Source organism: Salvelinus sp. IW2-2015, linkage group LG30, assembly GCF_002910315.2.
Source record: "Salvelinus sp. IW2-2015 linkage group LG30, ASM291031v2, whole genome shotgun sequence".
Classification (NCBI taxonomy): Eukaryota; Metazoa; Chordata; class Actinopteri; order Salmoniformes; family Salmonidae; genus Salvelinus; species Salvelinus sp. IW2-2015.
Genome location: NC_036869.1, coordinates 15618030 through 15638126, shown reverse-complemented (window position 1 = coordinate 15638126; position 20097 = coordinate 15618030). Strand labels below are relative to the sequence as shown.

Genomic DNA, 20097 nt, shown 5'->3' with positions numbered 1-20097 from the left:
AACATAGCATTGCTGATACATTGCTCTTCATGGTAAATGTTACTAACCAGCCCATTATACATGCAGTGTAAATTCTCCACATTACAGTATCATCATCATCTGTTTCTTTGTTATCATCATCATCTGTTTCTTTGTATTTTATTTTCCAGCCATGAAAATATTTATTAAAAACACTCTACTGATTTCGATGTTCTGAAAACACAAGAACTCATTATTATCCCCCCAAAATGCTTTATTAAATGTCTATTTACGATGATCTAAGTCACATAGTGAAAACAAGATAAGACCACAGAATCAATTTTGTTTGTATTTCATTGCAGCCAAGAATGGGCAATTAGTCTTTCAGAGTACATGACTCTTTCCCTTTAATTTAAACCATTAAATTACTAATGCCAAACACAAGTTTATCTTCAATGAGTTTTCACCTGTCTACAAATGTAAGTAATTTCTCTTAGCTCCAACAACACCATTCAACTTATATCATCCCTGTAAATTCCTGTTTTCCTTTTAATCACATTTGAACAGAATGAGCAAACCTCAAGCACAAATGAACAGCATGTAGTTCTATCGGCATATCAAGATCGAAAAGTATAGCAAAGGAAAGCTCTCATGTACAGACTATCAAAATGCATTGACCTTACACAAACAAGACATTCACCACCTACTAGATGCAGTGTCACCACATGGGTTGCGCCCTTGATCATGACTCTCAGTTCCATTACATTACACATACCAGTCATCATAAACCCTGTCATTGAGCAATCCGGTGTGGTGTCCGTTTCAATATGCCCAGGAATTCTATTTCCTCTGTGGCCTAAGAGCACATGTACACAGACAGTCGACTGTAATCCACTCGCCATCTCCTGTGATTGATTGTTTGCACACAGAGAAACACAGCTAGCTCCTCTGAGTCAGGGGAATACAAAGTGGAAAATCTCTATAGATTCTAATGAAATTAGGAGGGGAGGTTTTTATTTGATTCAATTTAGAATGTATCAATACAACTGCTCTGTCAGGCTATGGTTTAGTTAATTTATAATCAAAACATACAGTCAGGTCCAGAATTATTGGCACCCTTGATAAAGATGAGCAAAAAATACTATAGAAAAACATTAATAGGAGAAAGAAAACAAGTATGCGGCCAGTATGTTGCAATAAACTTTAGTAAACTATTAACATAATATATTTACAAAATAATACATATAGACCGTTTCCTGCTACAAAAAGAGGCTAAATGGATCCACCTCCTAGCACAGGAGGTTGGTGGCAACTTAATTGGGAAGAACTGGCTTGTGTTAATGATTGCAGTGGAATCGGTGGAATGGTATCAAATACATCAAACATATGGTTTCCAGGTGTTTGATGCCATTCCATTTGCTCATTTCCGGCCATTATTATGAGCCGTTCTCCCCTCATCAGCCTCCTGCGCCTCCTAGATACTGTCACTCCCCACGGATTAAATGAGCATTAGACTGCAGTAGACCTTCTTAGACTGACTAGTATATGAACTCTGTATTTCCCTTGTTCCTCTGAGTTTTTAATAATCGCCATGGTGTGCGTATTGTTTTTTTATAGAACGTGTTTGATGCACAAGTGCATGTATTGTCTTTTACGCGCAAAACTGTGATAGATTATCCTTTACGCACTTACGTTGTATACATCCCTGTGCGTTAATTTTCATGTTGTATTTATCTTTCATGTTGCCTCTATACATTGACGTGATCATGTTGTATTTATGTTTTGTATATAGTTTATTTTCCTGACATGCGACATTTACTTGCCCCCGCCACGTCAGCTTCCGTCTACAACGCTGCCTGAGGAAGACTCTAGTAGTCGAAATGCGTGCAGTTGTTCGTCCTGATGTATAATGCTGACTGCTGCTATATGTATTATTTTGTAAATATATTCCGTATATATTTCACAAAAGTTTATTACAACATACTGGCCGCCTACTCGTCAAATGTTTTAGATTTTGTTTTTAATTAACACTTATTTTTTTCTTAAAATTGCGTTGTTGGTTAAAGGCTTGTAAGTAAGCATTTCAAGGTGTCTAATGTAGCAGTCTGGTCTCATTGACCAGACGTAACATAGTACATGTAAATCCGGGATACTCAAATTAGTATGATACTGTATGTTTTGTTTGATATGGTTACATAGGACAGATGGTTGAAAGTAGGATGGTTGGTTGTTTAACGCGAACGTCTAGCAACCCAAATGTTGTGTGTTTGAATCTCATCATGGACAACTTTAGCATTGTAGCTAATTAGCAACTTTTCAACTACTTACTACTTTTTGCTACTTTGCAACTACTTAGCTGCATGTTAGCTAACCCCTCTCCAAACCCTAACCTAAATTTTTTTTGCTCACCCTTCCCCTAGCCCTAAACTGAACCCTTTAACCAAACGCCTAAACTTAACCCTAACCCCTAGCCTAGCTAACGTTAATCACCTAGCTAGAATTCATAACATATCATATGTTTAGCAAATTCGTAACATAAAATACAAATTGTAATTCATAACATATCATACGAAATGGGTGATGACATAAACTAATTAATACATACCATACGAAACATAACATTTTATACTAAATGAGCATCCTGAAATATGCTCTGAGACCAGGTTGTCTTTTGTCAAGAACCCCGACACGCAATCTGAACGTTAACACTTGTCTCTTGCGGTACGGTATTGGAAGCATAAAGACCTGGTCTTTCATATCAGCGAGAAATCATTTTACGAAAGCTTCATCGAATAGCATAACTAAACGACCTGGATTGTAGTTGAGATTACATTATAGTGCAAGTTTGATCAATGCTGTTCGAGATTCTGCACAGATATTTATATTGTGAAGGTCTCCACAGACCTGCGACCTTTGCATGCTACCTTGAACATGCACGCTTTCTAAGATTACATAATAATACTTTTATAGGTACAGTAACCTCAAAATGTGGCTATGGATAAGTTACTCATTTTAAGGTTGAATACAAACTGTTATATTAGTTTGTAAGATAGCTTTAACTTTAGGCTACTTACTGTGTTACAAAAATCATATGGAATTGTGTTGACAATGCAACCAAATATCAACATTTGAAGGAGATGACTTAGTGACTTTGTCTGACTTTTTAATTCCAGTTTGTCTACAAATTAATAATTGATATGTTGAATTCACGTCTCCATCTCAACCAAGAATCGTGGTTAAAGAATAGGACAAAATCAAATCCAAACATTAAATGCACTGGTTGAAATGGAGATGTGGAATAAAACCCTAGGCCTATATGTACTGTCTATATGTACTGTCTATATGTAACCTTAGGCCTATATGTTAATGTCTATATGTAATCCTAGGCCTATATGTACTGTCTATATGTAACTTAGCCATATGCTAATGTCTATATGTAACCTTAGCCTATAGATATGTCTATATGTAACTAGGCCTTATGTAATGTCTATATGTAATCCTAGGCCTATATGTACTGTCTATATGTAATCCTAGGCCTAATGTACATGTCTATATGTAATCTAGGCCATATATCTGTACTGTCTATATGTAATCCTAGGCCTATATGTAATGTCTATATGTAACTTAGGCCTATATTAATGTCTATATGTATCCTAGACCTATATGTACTTCTATATGTAATCCTAGGCCTTATTATGTCTATATGTAACCTAGGCCTATATGTACTGTCTATATGTAATCCTAGGCCTATATGTACTGTTATATTAATCCTAGGCCTTATATGTACTGTCTATATGTACCGTGGCCTATATGTAATCCTAGGCCTATATGTACTGTCTATATTAATCCTAGGCCTATATGTACTGTCTATATGTAACCGTGGCCTATATGTATGTCTATATGTAATCCTATGCCTATATGTACTGTCTATATGTAACCTTAGGCCTATATGTAATGGCTATATGTAACCTTAGGCCTATATTAATGTATATTAACTTAGGCCTATATTGAATGTCTATATGTAACCTTAGGCTATATGTAATGTCTATATGTAACCTTAGGCCTATATGTAATGTCTATATGTAATCCTAGGCCTATATTATTTCTATTGTAACCTTATGCCTATATGTACCTTAGGCCTATATGTAATGTTATATGTAACCTTACCCTATATGTACTGTCTATATGTAATCCTAGGCCTTATATGTTACTGTCTATATGAACCTAGCTATATGTACTGTCTATATGTAACCTTAGGCCTATATTAATGTCTATATGTATTAGCCTATATGTGCTATATGTAACTTAGCCTATATGTAATGTCTATATGTAACTTAGGCCTATATGTAATCTCTATATGAACCTTAGCCTATATGTATGTATATGTAACGTCTCATATGTAACCTTAGGCCTATAGTATGTCATATGACTTAGGCCTATATGTAATGTCTATATGTAACCTTAGCTATATACTGTCTATATGTAACCTTAGGCCTATTGCAGTGGCGACCTGTCATTCAGGGCAGGTGGGCCTGTTTTGCATGTTATTTTGGCATTATACCTGTCACATATCAGTTTGCAAACAATGTAAAAAACAACACTTTCATTGAGTTATAAAGCCCCATACAAACATGGTTTCTTGAGTAAGGCAGCTCCAAATACAGTGTGTTAAGCCTAGCTCAGTGCTTTCTGTGGTTGTTGGGCAGCCAGCAGAAAATACGGAGCGTAGGGGTTGGTAATGTTCTCTAGTTGCGCCGTGATTGGCTCAGTGTTCTGTCACTCACGGACACAATGTCACCGCAAATCTGCAGGTAGAGCTCGAAAATTCAAGCCCCTTGGGGCTGCCATAGAGTTACATTAGAAGTGCCATCCAAGAAGGCTCAACGTCATTGCCACAGATAAAAATATGTCAAATCCCGTTATAAAATTAAATCCAATTTGGTTTGTCACATGCCCCGAATCCAACAGTGTAGTAGACCTTACAGGAAATGCTTACTTACAGCCCTTAATTAACCAATAATCAGTTTAAGAAAATACCCCCCATAAAAAATTATTAAAGAGCAGCAGTAAATGACAATAGCGGGGCTATATACAGGGGTACCGGTTCAGAGTCAATACGTCAATGTGCGGGGGACCCGGTGTCGAGAGTGTTGAGGTAATTATGTACATGCAGGTAGGGTTATTAAAGTGGTTATGCATCGATGATGAGAGTAGCAGCAGCGTGGGGGGGGGAGGGTGCAAAATAGTCTGGGTAGCCATTTGATTAGCTGTTCAGGAGTCTTATGACTTGGGGGTAGAAGCTGTTTAGAAGCCTCTTGGACCTAGGCTTGGCGCTCCGGTACCGCTTGCCGTGCGGTAGCAGAGAGAACAGTCTGGGTGGAGTCTTTGACAATTTTTAGGGCCTTCCTCTGACACCGCCTGGTATAGAGGTGTACTGGGCCGTACGCACAACCTCTGTAGTGCCTTGCGGTCGGAGGCCAAGCAGTTGCCGTACCAGGCAGTGATGCAACCCATCAGGATGCTCTCGATGTTGCAGCTGTAAAATCTTTTGAGGATCTGAGGACCCATTCCAAATCTTTTCAGTCTCCTGAGGGGGAATAGGTTTTGTCGTGCCCCCTGTTGGTGATGTGGAGGCCAAGGAACTTGAAGCTCTCAACCTGCTCCACTACAGCCTCGTCGATGAGAATGGGGGCGTGCTCAGTCATCCTTTTCCTGTACAATCATCTCCTTTGACTTGATCACGTTGAGGGAGAGGTTGTTGTCCTTGCACCACACGGTCAGGTCTCTGACCTCCTCCCTATAGTCTGTCTCATCGTTGTCGGTGATCAGGCCTACCACTGATGTGTCATCAGCAAAATGAATGATGGCGTTGGAGTTGTGCCTGGCTGTGCAGTCATGAGTGAACAGGGAGTACAGGAGGGGACTGAGCACGCACACGTCCTGGTAATCCGTCTGGCCCCGCGGCCTTGTGAATGTTGGCCTGTTTAAAGGTCTTACTGACATCGGCTGCGGAGAGCGTGATCACACAGTCACCCGGAACAGCTGATGCTCTCATGCATGTTTCAGTGTTACTTGCCTCGAAGCGAGCATAGAAGTTATTTAGCTCATCTGGTAGGCTCGTGTCACTGGGCAGCTCTCGGCTGTGCTTCCCTTTGTTGTCTGTAATAGTTTGCAAGCCCTGCCACATCCGAGGAGCGTCGGAGCCGGTGTGGTACGATTTGATCTTAGTCCTGTATTGACGCTTTGCCTGTTTAATGGTTCGTTGGAGGGCATAGCGGGATTTCATATAAGCTTCTAGGTTAAAGTCCCGCTCCTTGAAAGCGAATGTTGCCTGTAATCCATGGCTTCTGGTTGGGGTATGTACGTACAGTCACTGTGGGGACGACGTCCTCAATGCACTTATTGATAAAGCCAGTGACTGATGTGGTGTACTCCTCAATGCCATCGGGAGAATCCCGGAACATATTCCAGTCTGTGCTAGCAAAACAGTCCTGTAGTTTAGCATCTGCTTCATCTGACCACTTTTTTATAGATCGAGTCACTGGTGCCCCCTGCTTTAATTGTTGCTTGTAAGCAGGAATCAGGAGGATAGAGTTATATATCTACCGTAGCTTTGATTGGACTGATCATGTCAACAACATACTTTCAAAATTGGAGCTAGCAAGCTAGACAAGCGGTCATCATCATGAATCACGTCGACAATCTACTGGCAAATCCTTTTCAATCCGAGTCATATGAAGATAAATTATAGATAAAAAGTATCGGTGCTCATCGGCCATTGGACATAAACATTACACAACAAATTGGAAATTGCAAATTCAACAATGAGTGGTTTGGAAGAAATCAGTGGCTAACTGCAATAGTTGCAAAGCAATCACTAGCCTGCTATTCAGTGGAGTGGAAGTGTGGTCCAAGTTTGTGTTTAAGTATATTTAAAACCAAATACTTTTAGACTTTTACTCAAGTACTATTTTACTGGGTGACTTTTACTTTTACTTGAGTAACTTTCTATTAAGGTATCTATACTTTTACTCAAGTATGACAATTGGGTACTTTTTCCACAACTGCTAATTATGACGTTTCTGCTCTAAACTAGTTTGAATATTTTCTTAAATAGAACTCCCTTCAGTCCAGGATCCCGTAGTTCTTGAGTTGATTTCTCTCGTGAATGATTTGATTTCTCTCTAGAGAATTGGCACGTTGGGCTCACAAAAATACAGAATTAAATGGAATTCAAGTAATTGAACCAATGTCAGTCAATAATCGTGCAGCACTATTTATTAGAGGCACAATGATCGCAATTAGGCCTACACTATCTCTTTTGAATGACTGCTTTTTCTTCATAAGGACACGTCTCAATTGCCTCTGAGGCCAGTATTTTACTGCATGTAGCACCTGTTTTACTCCACCCGTTCCTTAGGCTACCGTCACATGGGTCACAGCAGTGACATTTGAATCCACGACTCTATCCTCTCCAGAAATGTTGTTAATATGAACAACTGTGCACTATAGCTGTGCACTGTAATGTTAGAATACACTTGTTGGAAGAAATAATACATTTCTCAGTACTACCCCACTTTTCCAGAACGTTAACCATTGATGCCCATTTAACTCATGAATTCAATTTCTTATAAATTCCTAGACACACTCCCTAGAGTACCAAATATTCTTTGTTGTCTTTATTAAGGTTAAGTATATTCTTGTAGTGCAATCCCCACGTTCTCTGCTATACTATGTCATGGTTAGCTTTACCTTCTTCCTTATCTGGTTAAATTTGCCTAGAGTTATCAGAGTCAAACAGTCACGTGTGTCCAAGAGCCAAACTTAACCGTCTTTGTATATAGCAACCACACCCCAGGAACCCTATTTGCCTATTTGTTGGCGATGATGAATGCAGCAGAAAGTCTCTAAAACCCTTCGAGCGTTACAATGAGGACCCTAAGCTTTTACCTTACCTTCATCCTTCAGTCGTCTTTGACCCCAAAGCCTTATGTTGCAGGTGAGATAAATACATTTCCTCTTCGACAACATGCATTTATTTGTTTGGGATATTCATTGGGTGTGTATGTCGTTTTGATCTAGTCTAGAATTATACTTTTTGTTCAGAAATGTATATTTATTTATTTTTACAATAGAAATGACCTGACCATGTCAGTTGTATATAGTCCCAATAGTACCATCCCCGAAATATTAGGCAGTGGTTGGTTGAAGAGACATATTTCAGTATATTCTGCGTCAGAGAGTCAGATATACTGTAACAGTACACACTGAGCAAAACACAAGCATCAAAAAGGGTGAGGGTATTGCTGACAGCCTTGCTTTACCTGAAAATATATAAAGTTATATTGCATAGGCTTAAAGCCGTGATAAAAATTTTAAAAAAGGAAATTACAATGGGATCATATTATATGCTATTATGTCAATGGGATATGGCTCGCTAAATTTCATTCAGCTAAAGTAAATTTGACCTGAAGTTCATTGCATTAATTTGCAGCTGCTAATGGGACTTTGACCAAATAAAAGTATACAGTACCAGGGTTCTTTATGTCTGACCTAGCTCCAGCAAAGCGACAGCACACTAGACAGAGCCTACATGCCTTATACTCACAACAAGAGGTATCATGTGAGTTTTTGGTTTAAAATGCTTGTAATGTCTGTTTGCAAAGGAGTGGACTGGGAAACTCAGAATGTGGCATTTGAGTCCAATACAACTGATAGGTAAGGTATCAACAACATTTTCAAAACTTCTGTTCACCAGCATTTATTTCCAAATGTGTTTTGACTGCAGTTATTTGAATTGTGTAACGTGCATTATAGATTTTTTTTCAATGTAGTATTTCAATGATCCAGGTTTGATAAGCATCATAGGGTGCAAAACCTATGACCTTTTAGGACCTTTGTAGCATAATCCAAATAACATGCCTAAATCACCTTGTTGAAAATGAGGAACTATGAAGATATTGTTCTTTTTTTCTAACCAAGTTCTGGTTTTGTCAGGTACATACTGCCACCAACTGAAAAGACTCCCCAGGACCTTGTCTCCTCACTAACATACTCAGATACTGCATTATCCAGTGCTGATTTACATGAGCATGCCAAGCCACAGAAAGCCTGTGCAGTGCCCAATAGTGCCAAGTTGTGGCCCGTGAAAGCCCTTATCACATCTGAGTCACATTGTAGGCTGTTTGGAAATGTCAGTGTTAGCCATATTATATTAAGAAGGTACTGTGAAAGGGGTTTGAAAATGATTTGGTCCCTCGTTCAATCAGAAGCTAGTCGTTTGGTGGTGAAAGTAATAACAGGTTTATTAGAGGTTGTCACAATGTCTTTACACGTGTTCTCTAGTCTTTTTAAGACAGTTACACCAAAATCATTAATCCAGATTGACTCTGATAGAATTGATCAACACGATACTGTATCTGAGGGAAATGTGTCCTATCGTCATAATGTAAATGTGAGGGACATTTTGATTTATTCTGACCACCAGAATATAGTGATCCTGGAGGATGACCCTGTAGTGATGGAGTCAGCCTCCTTCCTCTTTGAGAAGCGCCCCTCTGTGTCGACTCTACTGAGGTACCACAAGGGGGCGCTGAAAGTCCTCAGAGGCTCTCAGACCATTTTGACCAGAGACAGTCGTGTCGTACTGGTGGGTCATGGCAGCAAGGGCAGTGATGGTGTGGCCAGACTAGGAGGTTATGGGCCAGAGGAGCTTGCCAAAGTCGTGGTGGCCATGAAGATAGAAGATGGGCATCTGCACACTCTCAGCCTGGTGGGCTGTGCACTAGGAAAGGACCTCCAGTTTGCAGAGCGGCTGCTACGAGTGCTCATCTCTCTCAACGTGGAGACCAAACTGCACCTGAGGAGCTCAGCACTATCCGTCAGGCCCAACGGAGAGAAGGTGACCAGAGAGGAGGGGGTCTGGAGGCACAAAGACGGCAGTAAGAAAGTCATCGCCCAGCTGGACCAGAACGGTAACCTGCTGACCAGAGTGGAGGGGGACGACAGAGGACAGGTCATTCCCAACTACCAGGGGCACGCCCTATACATACAGACTTTAGAATGGCCGACCCACCCTCAAATGTTTGTCTCAGCAAACTTGCGTAAGAAGTACACCTCGATTGACTGTTTAGAGGGGCTTACATGGAGCCTGTTTTTTGAGGAAAATGAAAGAAGGCGCGCTTCAGATTACATCCCAGTGCACGACCAGGGGAACCTCACGTCCGTGTGGCTGGCTGACCACAAACCCATGGAAGACATTCCCATCAAGCACCTCACCACCATTCTCGATCTGCTGGTGGAGATCAGGTACAACGCCAGGGAAGACGCCGACTTTGACTTGTATTACGTTCTGAACGACTGCATCTTTAAGGTGCAGAGGAGAACCTTCTACGCCTCCCTGGTGGGGAAGTACATTCATTCTAACCATCTGGAAGAAATTGAGAAATTCACTGATGCTTTCCGGCACCAGAAGGAGGATTACTCCCTCCAAGAGCTTAGACAGGGCCTCAAGGCGTCCGAATTCAACAACTTCTGCCGCCAGACGTTCCAGCTGCAACGATGTGTCCAGGACTGTGAACGCTGGGGCCACTACTTCATGGCTGCTGTGTTCTCTGCATCTGTCCGAAACTTCCGCACATTCTCACTCTTCCTTATGAGTGTTATCGCTTGCGAGGTGGGCCGATCCCAAGGCTCTGACAGCTCGCTCTGCACAGCCTTTGTTGGGGATGACCACCCTATGGTAGGGGACGACCCTTGGCTTGAACGCAGTAGACGCGGGTTTTATGGCTGCACAGTGGGCAAAGCTGAGGAGATGATGACCAAACGAGACACACTCGACTGGCTGGATCAGGTTGTTTCCAAGGAGAACGCCCTCTTTTCCAAGTCCAAGCAGATGATGAGTGGCGTCGACCACGACCAGGAGACAGAGCTCGATATCTTCGGGAGGGTCAAGGTCATGAATAAATACGTGTTTTCATCTTACCTTGAATTCTTTCGAGGAACGCCAGAGGGGAAGAAGCTGGCAAGAGGATGCAGAGCATGAGGATAGTACATGGCTGCTAGGTGACCTAAACCCTATTCAACGAGATTGCAAAATTGTAATCATTGTTACTGGCTAATATCCGTTAAATATGGGAGGCAAAATTATAGTTTAATTAATGTCTAATTAAGCAATATGGGTGAAGGGGGTGTGGTATATTGACCAATATTTCACGACTAAGGGCTGTTCTTAAGCACGACGCGAAGAGGAGTGCCTGGATACAGCTCTTGGCCGTGGTACAGTATATTGGCCATATAACACAAACCCCGGAGGTGCCTTATTGCTCTTATAAACTGGTTACCAACATAAATAGAATAGTAAACAAGTATTTTTGCATCATAGCCGTGGTATATTGCCTGATATACACACACACACAGCTAAAATGCTGTTTCAGCCAATCATCATCCAGGACCCAAACTACCTGGTTTATAATGAATGTCTCATGTCTATGTTAATCTCTATTGGCAAAATGCTGTTTCAAGAAAGATTTGTGTGTGGCATTTAAATCCATCTCCACTTATTTCACGAAGTAGGCCTAGTTGTGATTGGTGTGGTGTGTGGTTATCAGTTATGGGCAATTATCCAAATAATGAAACATTCATTAACGTTTAGGCCATCAAGTTTTCAAACCTGTAAGGAATGTTGTTAGATTTAGCACCAATTGCTTTTATTCAGCACAAAACTATATACATCAGAATATGGTTCTAGCTAGTATTGGTACAAGCTAATTGACACAAAAATGTATAATCATTTCTGAGGGTAATTCCTGTACTATCTATTAAATATTCATCCATCCGGGGATTTATCCTTTGAGTACAGTTCTGGGTTGGTGTGTTGGCTAGGTTCCGTAAGGAATACAAAGGCCTAATTAAGTAAGTAAGTTGCTGGGTTGGCTCGGTTATTTGAATAATTGCGAAGCATAATGTGACTTTAAAAAACTGTACTGCTGACTTAGGAAGATACCGTTGCTTTTAGCATTGGGGATTGTAGTTCAGAATGGCATTCTCCATACAGGGATTCACTGGACCTGGTAGCACTCATGCAAAAATAATGCTTCTAGTAGCTGTCATGGATGAATGCAAATCTACAAACTGTGAACGTTTAGATAAGACATTCCCACTGAACAATTCAAAATGAGCTGATGAATTAGACAATGTGATGTTCAGAGGTTGTATGAAAATGTGTAATAAATGCCATTTGCCCAATAGACTTATTTTGCCTAAATTATAATACTGTAGTAAGAGTGTAACAATTCCACACTGAATGTGATATGTGCTGTATAGTTGTGACAACCATACACCTTCTAGTTCATACACTGAAATATGTATATGATGATTTGTTTTTGTTTGATCACAAAATGTGTTTTGTGAAATGCTTATCTGCCAGTGGGTAATATGTCGATTTAATGATTAAAATGCTAATTCAACCAAAATAAATCAGAATAATGGAGGTCACCATTGTTGCAATATTTTATGAGAACATTTATGGTCACGTTTTAAGATGTTATTACAATGGCCAGAATAAAGAGAATTACAAAGTATAAATACAAAACTGCAATAGCACAGTGGGGAAAACATTGTTTAAGGAAACATGCTATGGGGACACTGCATCACCAGTACTGTATGTATGAGACTACTGGTGGCTCAAAGGTGCTTTCCACTAATGTGTACTGGCATATGGAAATTAATATTTATTTCTTGCAAAGCACCTAAAGCTGGCTCATGGTTTTCTGATTTCACTTTGGGTCATATGTCATCTAAGGATTCTTTGTAGTGGTTACACTGGTAGTAGGCCTATAGGAAAGCCATCCAGGGTTTGAGAATGGGGATATTTGAATAGAAGGGATATTTGGATGGAAAGAACAACACTTATAACACTCAGGGAGTCCAACAAAAATCCTGTAAACCAAGTGGTATAGAGCTAAGAGATGAGCACTGCTAGCACTACCAAGCATGGGAGATGTACATAAAAAGGCCTGTAGTGGAGGGGGTGAGTACTATGTGAGTGTCCAGGTCTGGATGGGTGCAGTGCGGTGAGAAGGGGTACTGACACTGGGTGGGATACTATGAGGCTGTCTGGTTCCCCCTGGCTCACACCACCGTCAGAAGGCATGGACCTTACAGGAGCACACAGCTGCACTTGGACACCTTCTCGCTGCTGAGAAGACCATGCTGCGTGGTGGCCAGTGACTGGATCAAGCCCCAGAAGTGTTTGAAGGTGATTCCCTCGCCGTCCGACACACCCATCTGTCTCATCACCTCACCCATGCCCTGCTCTGAGCCTCCAGTCTGGGGGAGGGAGGGAGCACAAAAACAACTCAAGTATTTTACTTATTGACAGGTAATAAGAAATAAAGTAATCATGCATAGACATGTATTAGAAGCAAGTTAGCAATTAGTCTATTGCACTTTTGAGCGTATAACATTGTTGCCTATGTTACTCAGTAGGCTACATTCATAACAGTACTGCTATTCCCAGCAGTAATTATTGTATCAATAATTAGACTGAATAACTACTGTCAACATGTTTGACTTCATAATCTACTATTAGCATCTCTTCAACTGTATGCAGCTCTATAAATACAGCATGTGAGTACTTTGTCAACTAACTGTGTCACGTTTCAGGCATTGTTACCCTCTAGTGGTTATAAACTCAGCAAAAAAAGAAACATCCCTTTTTCAGGACCCTGTCTTTCAAAGATAATTCGTAAAAATCCAAATAACTTCACAGATCTTCATTGTAAAAGGTTTAAACACTGTTTCCCATGCTTGTTCAATGAACCATAAACAATTAATGAACATGCACCTGTGGAACGGTCGTTAAGACACTAACAGCTTACAGACAGTAGGCAATTAAGGTCCCAGTTATGAAAACATAGGACACTAAAGAGGCCTTTCTACTGATTCTGAAAAACACCAAAAGAAAGATGCCCAGGGTCCCTGCTCATCTGCGTGAACGTGCCTTAGGCATGCTGCAAGGAGGCATGAGGACTGCAGATGTGGCCAGGGCAACAAATTGCAATGTCCGTACTGTGAGACCTCTAAGACAGCGCTACAGGGAGACAGGATGGACAGCTGATCGTCCTCGCAGTGGCAGACCACGTGTAACAACACCTGGACTGAGGGCTTGTAGGCCTGTTGTAAGGCAGGTCCTCACCAGACATCACCGGCAACAACGTCGCCTATGGGCACAGACCCCCCGTCGCAGGACCAGACAGGACTGGCAAAAAGTGCTCTTCACTGACGAGTCGCGGTTTTGTCTCACCAGGGGTGATGGTCGGATTCGCGTTTATCGTCGAAGGAATGAGCGTTACACGGAGGCCTGTACTCTGGAACGGGATCGATTTGGAGGGTCCGTCATGGTCTGGGGCGGTGTGTCACAGCATCATCGGACTGAGCTTCTTGTCATTGCAGGCAATCTCAAAGCTGTGCGTTACAGGGAAGACATCCTCCTCCCTCATGTGGTACCCTTCCTGCAGGCTCATTCTGACATGACCCTCCAGCATGACAATGCCACCAGCTATACTGCTCGTTCTGTGCGTGATTTCCTGCAAGACAGGAATGTCAGTGTTCTGACATGGCCAGCGAAGAACCCAGATCTCAAACCCATTGAGCACGTCTGGGACCTGTTGGATCGGAGGGTGAGGGTTAGGGCCATTCCTCCAGAAATGTCCAGGTGCCTTGGTGGAAGAGTGGGGTAACATCTCACAGCAAGAACTGGCAAATCTGGTGCAGTCCATGAGGAGGAGATGCACTGCAGTACTTAATGCAGCTGGTGGCAACACCAGATACTGACTGTTACTTTTGATTTTGACCCCCCCCTTTGTTCAGGGACACATTATTCAATTTCTGTTAGTCACATGTCTCTGGAACTTGTTCAGTTTATGTTTCAGTTGTTGAATCTTATTATGTTCATACAAATATTTACACATGTTAAGTTTGCTGAAAATAAACGCAGTTGACAGTGAGAGGACGTTTCTTTTTTTGCTGAGTTTAGAAGTCTTAAAGTAATGATGGAAAGCATTCCAACTGACTACCTCATGAAGCTGGTTGAGAGAATGCCAAGAGTGTGCAAAGCTGTCATCAAGACAAAGGGTGACTACTTTGAAGAAACTCAAATATAAAATATATTTTGATTTGTTTAACACTTTTCTGGTTACTACATGATTCCATATGTGTTATTTCATAGTTTTGATGTCTTCACTATTATTCAACAAAGTAGAAAATAGTAAAAATAAAGAAAAACCATTGTAGTTACTCCACAATACTAACCTAAATTACAGATTGAAAAGAAGGATGCCTGTACAGAATATGCATTCTGTTTGCAACAAGGCACTTAAGTAATACTACAAAATATGACATTGAATGTTCTTGAGTGGCCTAGTTAAAGTTTTGACTTAAATCGGCTTGAAAAGACCTGAAAATTGTTGTCTAGCAATGATCAAGAATCAAAAACAAATTAATCCATTTTGAATTCAGGCTGTAACACAACAAAATGTGGAATAGATTTTAATTCTGAAATGTGATAAAGCTGCCAGCCAGGCACATGCAAACACAGTGGATATTTCTGTCTGCTGGAAACAATAGGAAATTGATTTGGGAAAATATTTCCTGTCCTGAACGCTGCACCACAGCTGAGACAATATAAAGAGCTGTTTCCAGGAATCCCATTTAAATGATGTGATCATTACTTTTCCTTTGAAATAGACTCTGGTTTTGGATAAGTCTAAGACTGGGCATAATGAAAAACATATGGACTTGGTAATTAAACATAATATTCACTTCAACAGTTGTGTATACTGCCCCCTCCCCTTGACCTCAATTGCCTTTCACAACAAATATGTCCTAGCTGTTGTGGCTAACTATTGTGCAGCAGAAATACTCTACTTGGCTGTCTCGTTTATGGTGGATGAAGTCGACTTGGTGCAAGGAGTCATATTACAATTTTAAAAGATTCTGCTCTGTTCATTAGGAAAACAGTTATTTATTTATCTGTCAGTTTGTTTCACCCCCTCTAGATGAAAGATCAACCTTGAGCCTTCCTCACTCGCTCATCATGTATTTGAACCGGCCATTTCCTGTTTTTCAAAAGCATAGCTATCTTTGTCACCCTCTGGTAGATTCAGACTCATCCTGGAAAACCGCCTTGGGCCTGAGACAACTAAGCAGCCAGTTCCAACATGAATACATGGCAAGATACATTGGCCTTTTCAGTGATTGAAATAAAGCATGTTTAAAACTAAATTGGTGACTGAAGCACAGTAGATCACAGAAATCTTGGCTTTGTATTGAACCTGGCAACTGACGCCTACAGGCCGTTCCTGAGTGTTTGTTTGGGAGTCATAGGATGTGGTGTGTACTGTATGTGTGTGGTTGAGTGGGGGGGGGGTTAGTAAGAGTCAGAGCCACGCCCTACTGGTAGAATCAATGGCAGGTGTGGCCGGGGAGGGCGAGGGCAATGTAGCCGACCATTGCAGCTTATGTACCTTGACTAAGTTGGGCAGCTGGGAGGCGAGGAGGTRTTTGAACTCTTTGGTTTGGAGCGTGGGACCGTTATTTGCCGCAGCGGCATGGAACTTTGTGACCAAAGTGTTGATGGCCTTTTCCAGGTCGGAGTGCTGTGCCAGAGGAGGAGAAATAAACGTGTTAGGGTGGGGGGATCAAATAATATAACAATAAGAAAAGCGTCCTTTGAAGTTTATTATGTGACGTTTATTATTATAATAGATCATTAAAAAAGAAAGAAAGAAAGTTAACATATTCTCGAGACAGACTCCCGAGGTGTGTGTCAAACAGTGGAGGCTGCTGAGGGGAGGACGGCTCATGACAATGACTGGAACGGAGCGAATGGAATGGCATCAAACACATGGAAATCATGTGTTTGATACTTTTCCTCAGATTCTACTCAAACACATGGTTTCCATGAACCCGTCCTCCCCAATTAAGGTGCCACCAACCTCCTTTGGTGCCAAAGTGTACCGACCTCCACTCGCTTCAGTCCCAAATACCCCAAAAATGTCAGACACTCACATCCGTCCTCAAGTGCATATCTTGCATGCCTCCACGTGTTTGAACCCCACGCAAAGATACCACTCTTGATGTTTAACCCTGTCCTTGAATTACTTCATCTCAACAACATCGAACAACACTGCAGCATTCTTCTCCGCACATATCAGGCACTGCTCCACAGTTATACAGTTAGTTATACTTCCAGGTTACAAATCACCTGTTTGAAAAGTAGACCTTATGTTTTGCGGTGGCACATGAAACTGTGTCACACAGACTCGTTATGTTGGTCATTGTGAAGGGCATCATTCCATACTCTCTTTAAACCAAGAACCAAACACCCAATCTATTGTAACTGTTGGGTTTTTGTTCATACTACCTTTTATTTCTATCCTAAATCACTAACATTAAATACCTGTTAAGGAACTTTGCTATGTCACTCACCCTTATTCAAATAGATATTTGAATATGCTATTGAAATGTGAGCATCTGTGGGTGGGGCGGAAGGAGTAAGCTTAAGTAACGAGAGACTATTGGAAGGCAAATTCAGACAACTTGTCTACATGTAGAAGGTACTTGAAATACCTGCAATGTTGGGTAGCTACAGTATGACAGCTCAACCCCTCACTGTTTATTTTCAGGGTGTGCCAGGGGTGGAGTGGCCGTTCAATTGCTGTTCAATTTGTAGCCCATTGGGCCTGTCTAATTTAGATTTTTCACGCAAAATGAACTGGCTATAATGGGGGCTAACGGGGGAAATGAGCCAATGTGGGGGCCTCGAGGAAAAACTTGGCCAGTGTTTAGAAATGCCAGGGCCGATTTATGGTCCGTAACCGATTCGTGCATGAGAGGCTTAGGCAACAGGGTGAGGAATCAGTGGTGACTTCAAACTGTATTCTCCTAAACACTAAACCAAATTCGTTGACACATCCGAAAACAAAGTTGTTGTTTCAGTTGTCAGGGTAGGAAATAATGTAGAATAAAAAGCCTGACTCACTAGGCCACCATAAAAATCTCGTGGTAGGCCTAATCCTACTACAGGGTTCATTTTATAACGTTTCCACAGATAGCTCAACGCAGCCAACAAAAGGCATAACATTGATACAGTACGTAACCATGGTACGGCGCTTGCTAACCGACAGTAAGTATCTCATTGTATGAATGTCTATATTTCTGTTCGTCTAGCTGTCATCCTCCACACACTAGCCTATATTCAAAGAACGTTGCTGTGTCCTAGGCCACGGGGACAGAATCTGAATGGACTGATTGACTCCCCGTGCTTTACATTTCCATACACGGTCTCTGTCTATAGAGACATTGCTCCCTCGTCAACATATGGCCTAGATTAATTTGTTATTGGCCATATTCTTTGGTGCTGTTCTAGCATGCACACTGATCAGTGCATTGAATAACTTGTAAACTCGCGTTAAAAGTGCATATAAAGTAGGCTATATGCAAACGCGCCTATAAAAATAATACGATCTCATGGACTGTGTCATGATATAAATTGGATAGCATAATATGTCAATGGAATTTTGGTTAAACTACATCTGTGCCACTTCCAACGGTAATCAGAACGATGCGTAGAAGTTGGGGGAAGTTATCACCAAAATAATGCAACAACTCCATTCCTTGCTTCTAGGACGAGATAAGCCATTATCTCTTCAACTGCAACGTTTTGACAAGTGCTGATTTTAAAATTGTATAGTAGGCCTACCTGTTCAGCCATTTGGATCGTTGTGTGCTGTCCTTTTTCAAAGTAAAGTTTTCTCTCTGCGACGTTCGGTATGCTAATTGTTACTTTTCTCGCTCAGTGTTCCATTGCTTCCTAAATCCTCCCACTCCCCCCCCCAAAAAATACAACTGCAACTCGATTCCACCTTCCGTGTCAGTCGAGAAAGATATGGGGAAAATTATAGTGCGCTCAGTGTAACTCGATGCATTGGGACTGTAAACTTCACGAGGCAAAACGTCTACATGCAGTCATATAGGCCTACGACCCTTCTTTTAACTATTATTGTGAAGTTCTCTTTTGTTTCGAAGTATTCCACGTTTTGCAGAGAGTAGCCTACAGATTTGTGCATTTAAAATGTAGGCTATTCGAGAATAGAGCCTGCGAGTGCGTCACTCAACATCTGGAAACATTTAGCAAAAGTTGAAACAGTCTGCAAGCTTAGGCTGGAGTTTTTCTTTATTGTTGCAAATTTTAACCCCTCATATAAGCCTACCTATTTTATGCCGTTTCTGTAAAGCTTTGAATATCCACCAAAATAATGCATTTCTCAATATTGTAAGAAACCTTTATGAACCATGCATGGACAGTCCCCATTGGCATTTTTTTCCCGAGGTCGTTTATAATAAAAGTAGTTTGTCACTGTCCGTTCCAATTTCCATTAGCCCTACATTCACTTTGATAGGTCATTAGAGGTTGAGAAGGAAATGCTGGAAAAAGCGATGCGCTCACAATGAACAGGCGCGACCACATTCTTGAAAGCCGGTTTCATGACTATAGAGACAGAGGGGTGGGCAGACATGGGACTTGATACAACTGGATCTGTCCATTGCCTTTGTTTTTAGGCCATTGTTGAAATGATACATCCCTTTAATTGAGCATTTCTCCTTTGCCAAGTTAATCCATCCACCTGACAGGTGTGGCATATCAAGAAGCATGATTATTACACAGGTGCACTTTGTGCTGGGACAATACAAGGCCACCCTAAAATGTGCAGTTTTGGTACACAGCACAATGCCACAGATGTCTCAAGTTTTGAGGGAGTGTGCTATTGGCATGCTGACTGCAGGAATGTCCACCAGAGCTATTGCCAGATAATTTAATGTTAATTTTTCTACCATAAGCCACTTCCAACGTCATTTTAGAGAATTTGGCAGTACTTCCAACCAGCCTCACAACCCCAGACCACGTGTATGGTGTTGTGTGGGCGAGTGGTTTGCTTATGTCAAGGTTGTGAACAGAGTGCCCCATGGTGGCAGTGGGGTTATGGTATGGGCAGGCATAAGCTACGGACAACAAACACAATTGCATTTTATCTATGGCAATTTGAATGCAGAGATACCGTGACGAGATCCTGAGGC

At 41.4% G+C, this 20097-nt stretch overlaps 2 protein-coding genes across 3 annotated transcripts in view; one reads left to right on the top strand and one right to left on the bottom strand.

Annotated features, from left to right (window-relative positions):
* The first annotated feature begins 7679 nt into the window (after window positions 1-7679).
* On the top strand, window positions 7680-13107 carry LOC111954903 (uncharacterized). Its single transcript, XM_023974820.2, has 3 exons — window positions 7680-7957; window positions 8625-8676; window positions 8956-13107. Exons 1-3 carry the CDS (start codon window positions 7888-7890, stop codon window positions 11000-11002), a joined length of 2169 nt encoding a protein of 722 aa, XP_023830588.1. The 5' UTR covers window positions 7680-7887; the 3' UTR covers window positions 11003-13107.
* Window positions 12451-20097, bottom strand: part of LOC111954958 (protein S100-A13) — a 31649-nt gene continuing 24002 nt past the window's right edge. The window contains exons 1-3 of one of the 2 annotated variants that reach the window (XM_023974933.2): window positions 18722-18995; window positions 16485-16616; window positions 12451-13287 (exon numbers count right to left, since the gene is read on the bottom strand). In XM_023974933.2, coding sequence (XP_023830701.1) covers window positions 13117-13287; window positions 16485-16616; window positions 18722-18733 — 315 coding nt within the window. In that variant the 5' untranslated portion in view covers window positions 18734-18995 and the 3' untranslated portion in view covers window positions 12451-13116. Of the gene's footprint in view, window positions 13288-16484; window positions 16617-18721; window positions 18996-20097 lie in introns of those variants that run through there. The other variant, XM_070436201.1, reaches the window with a different exon arrangement.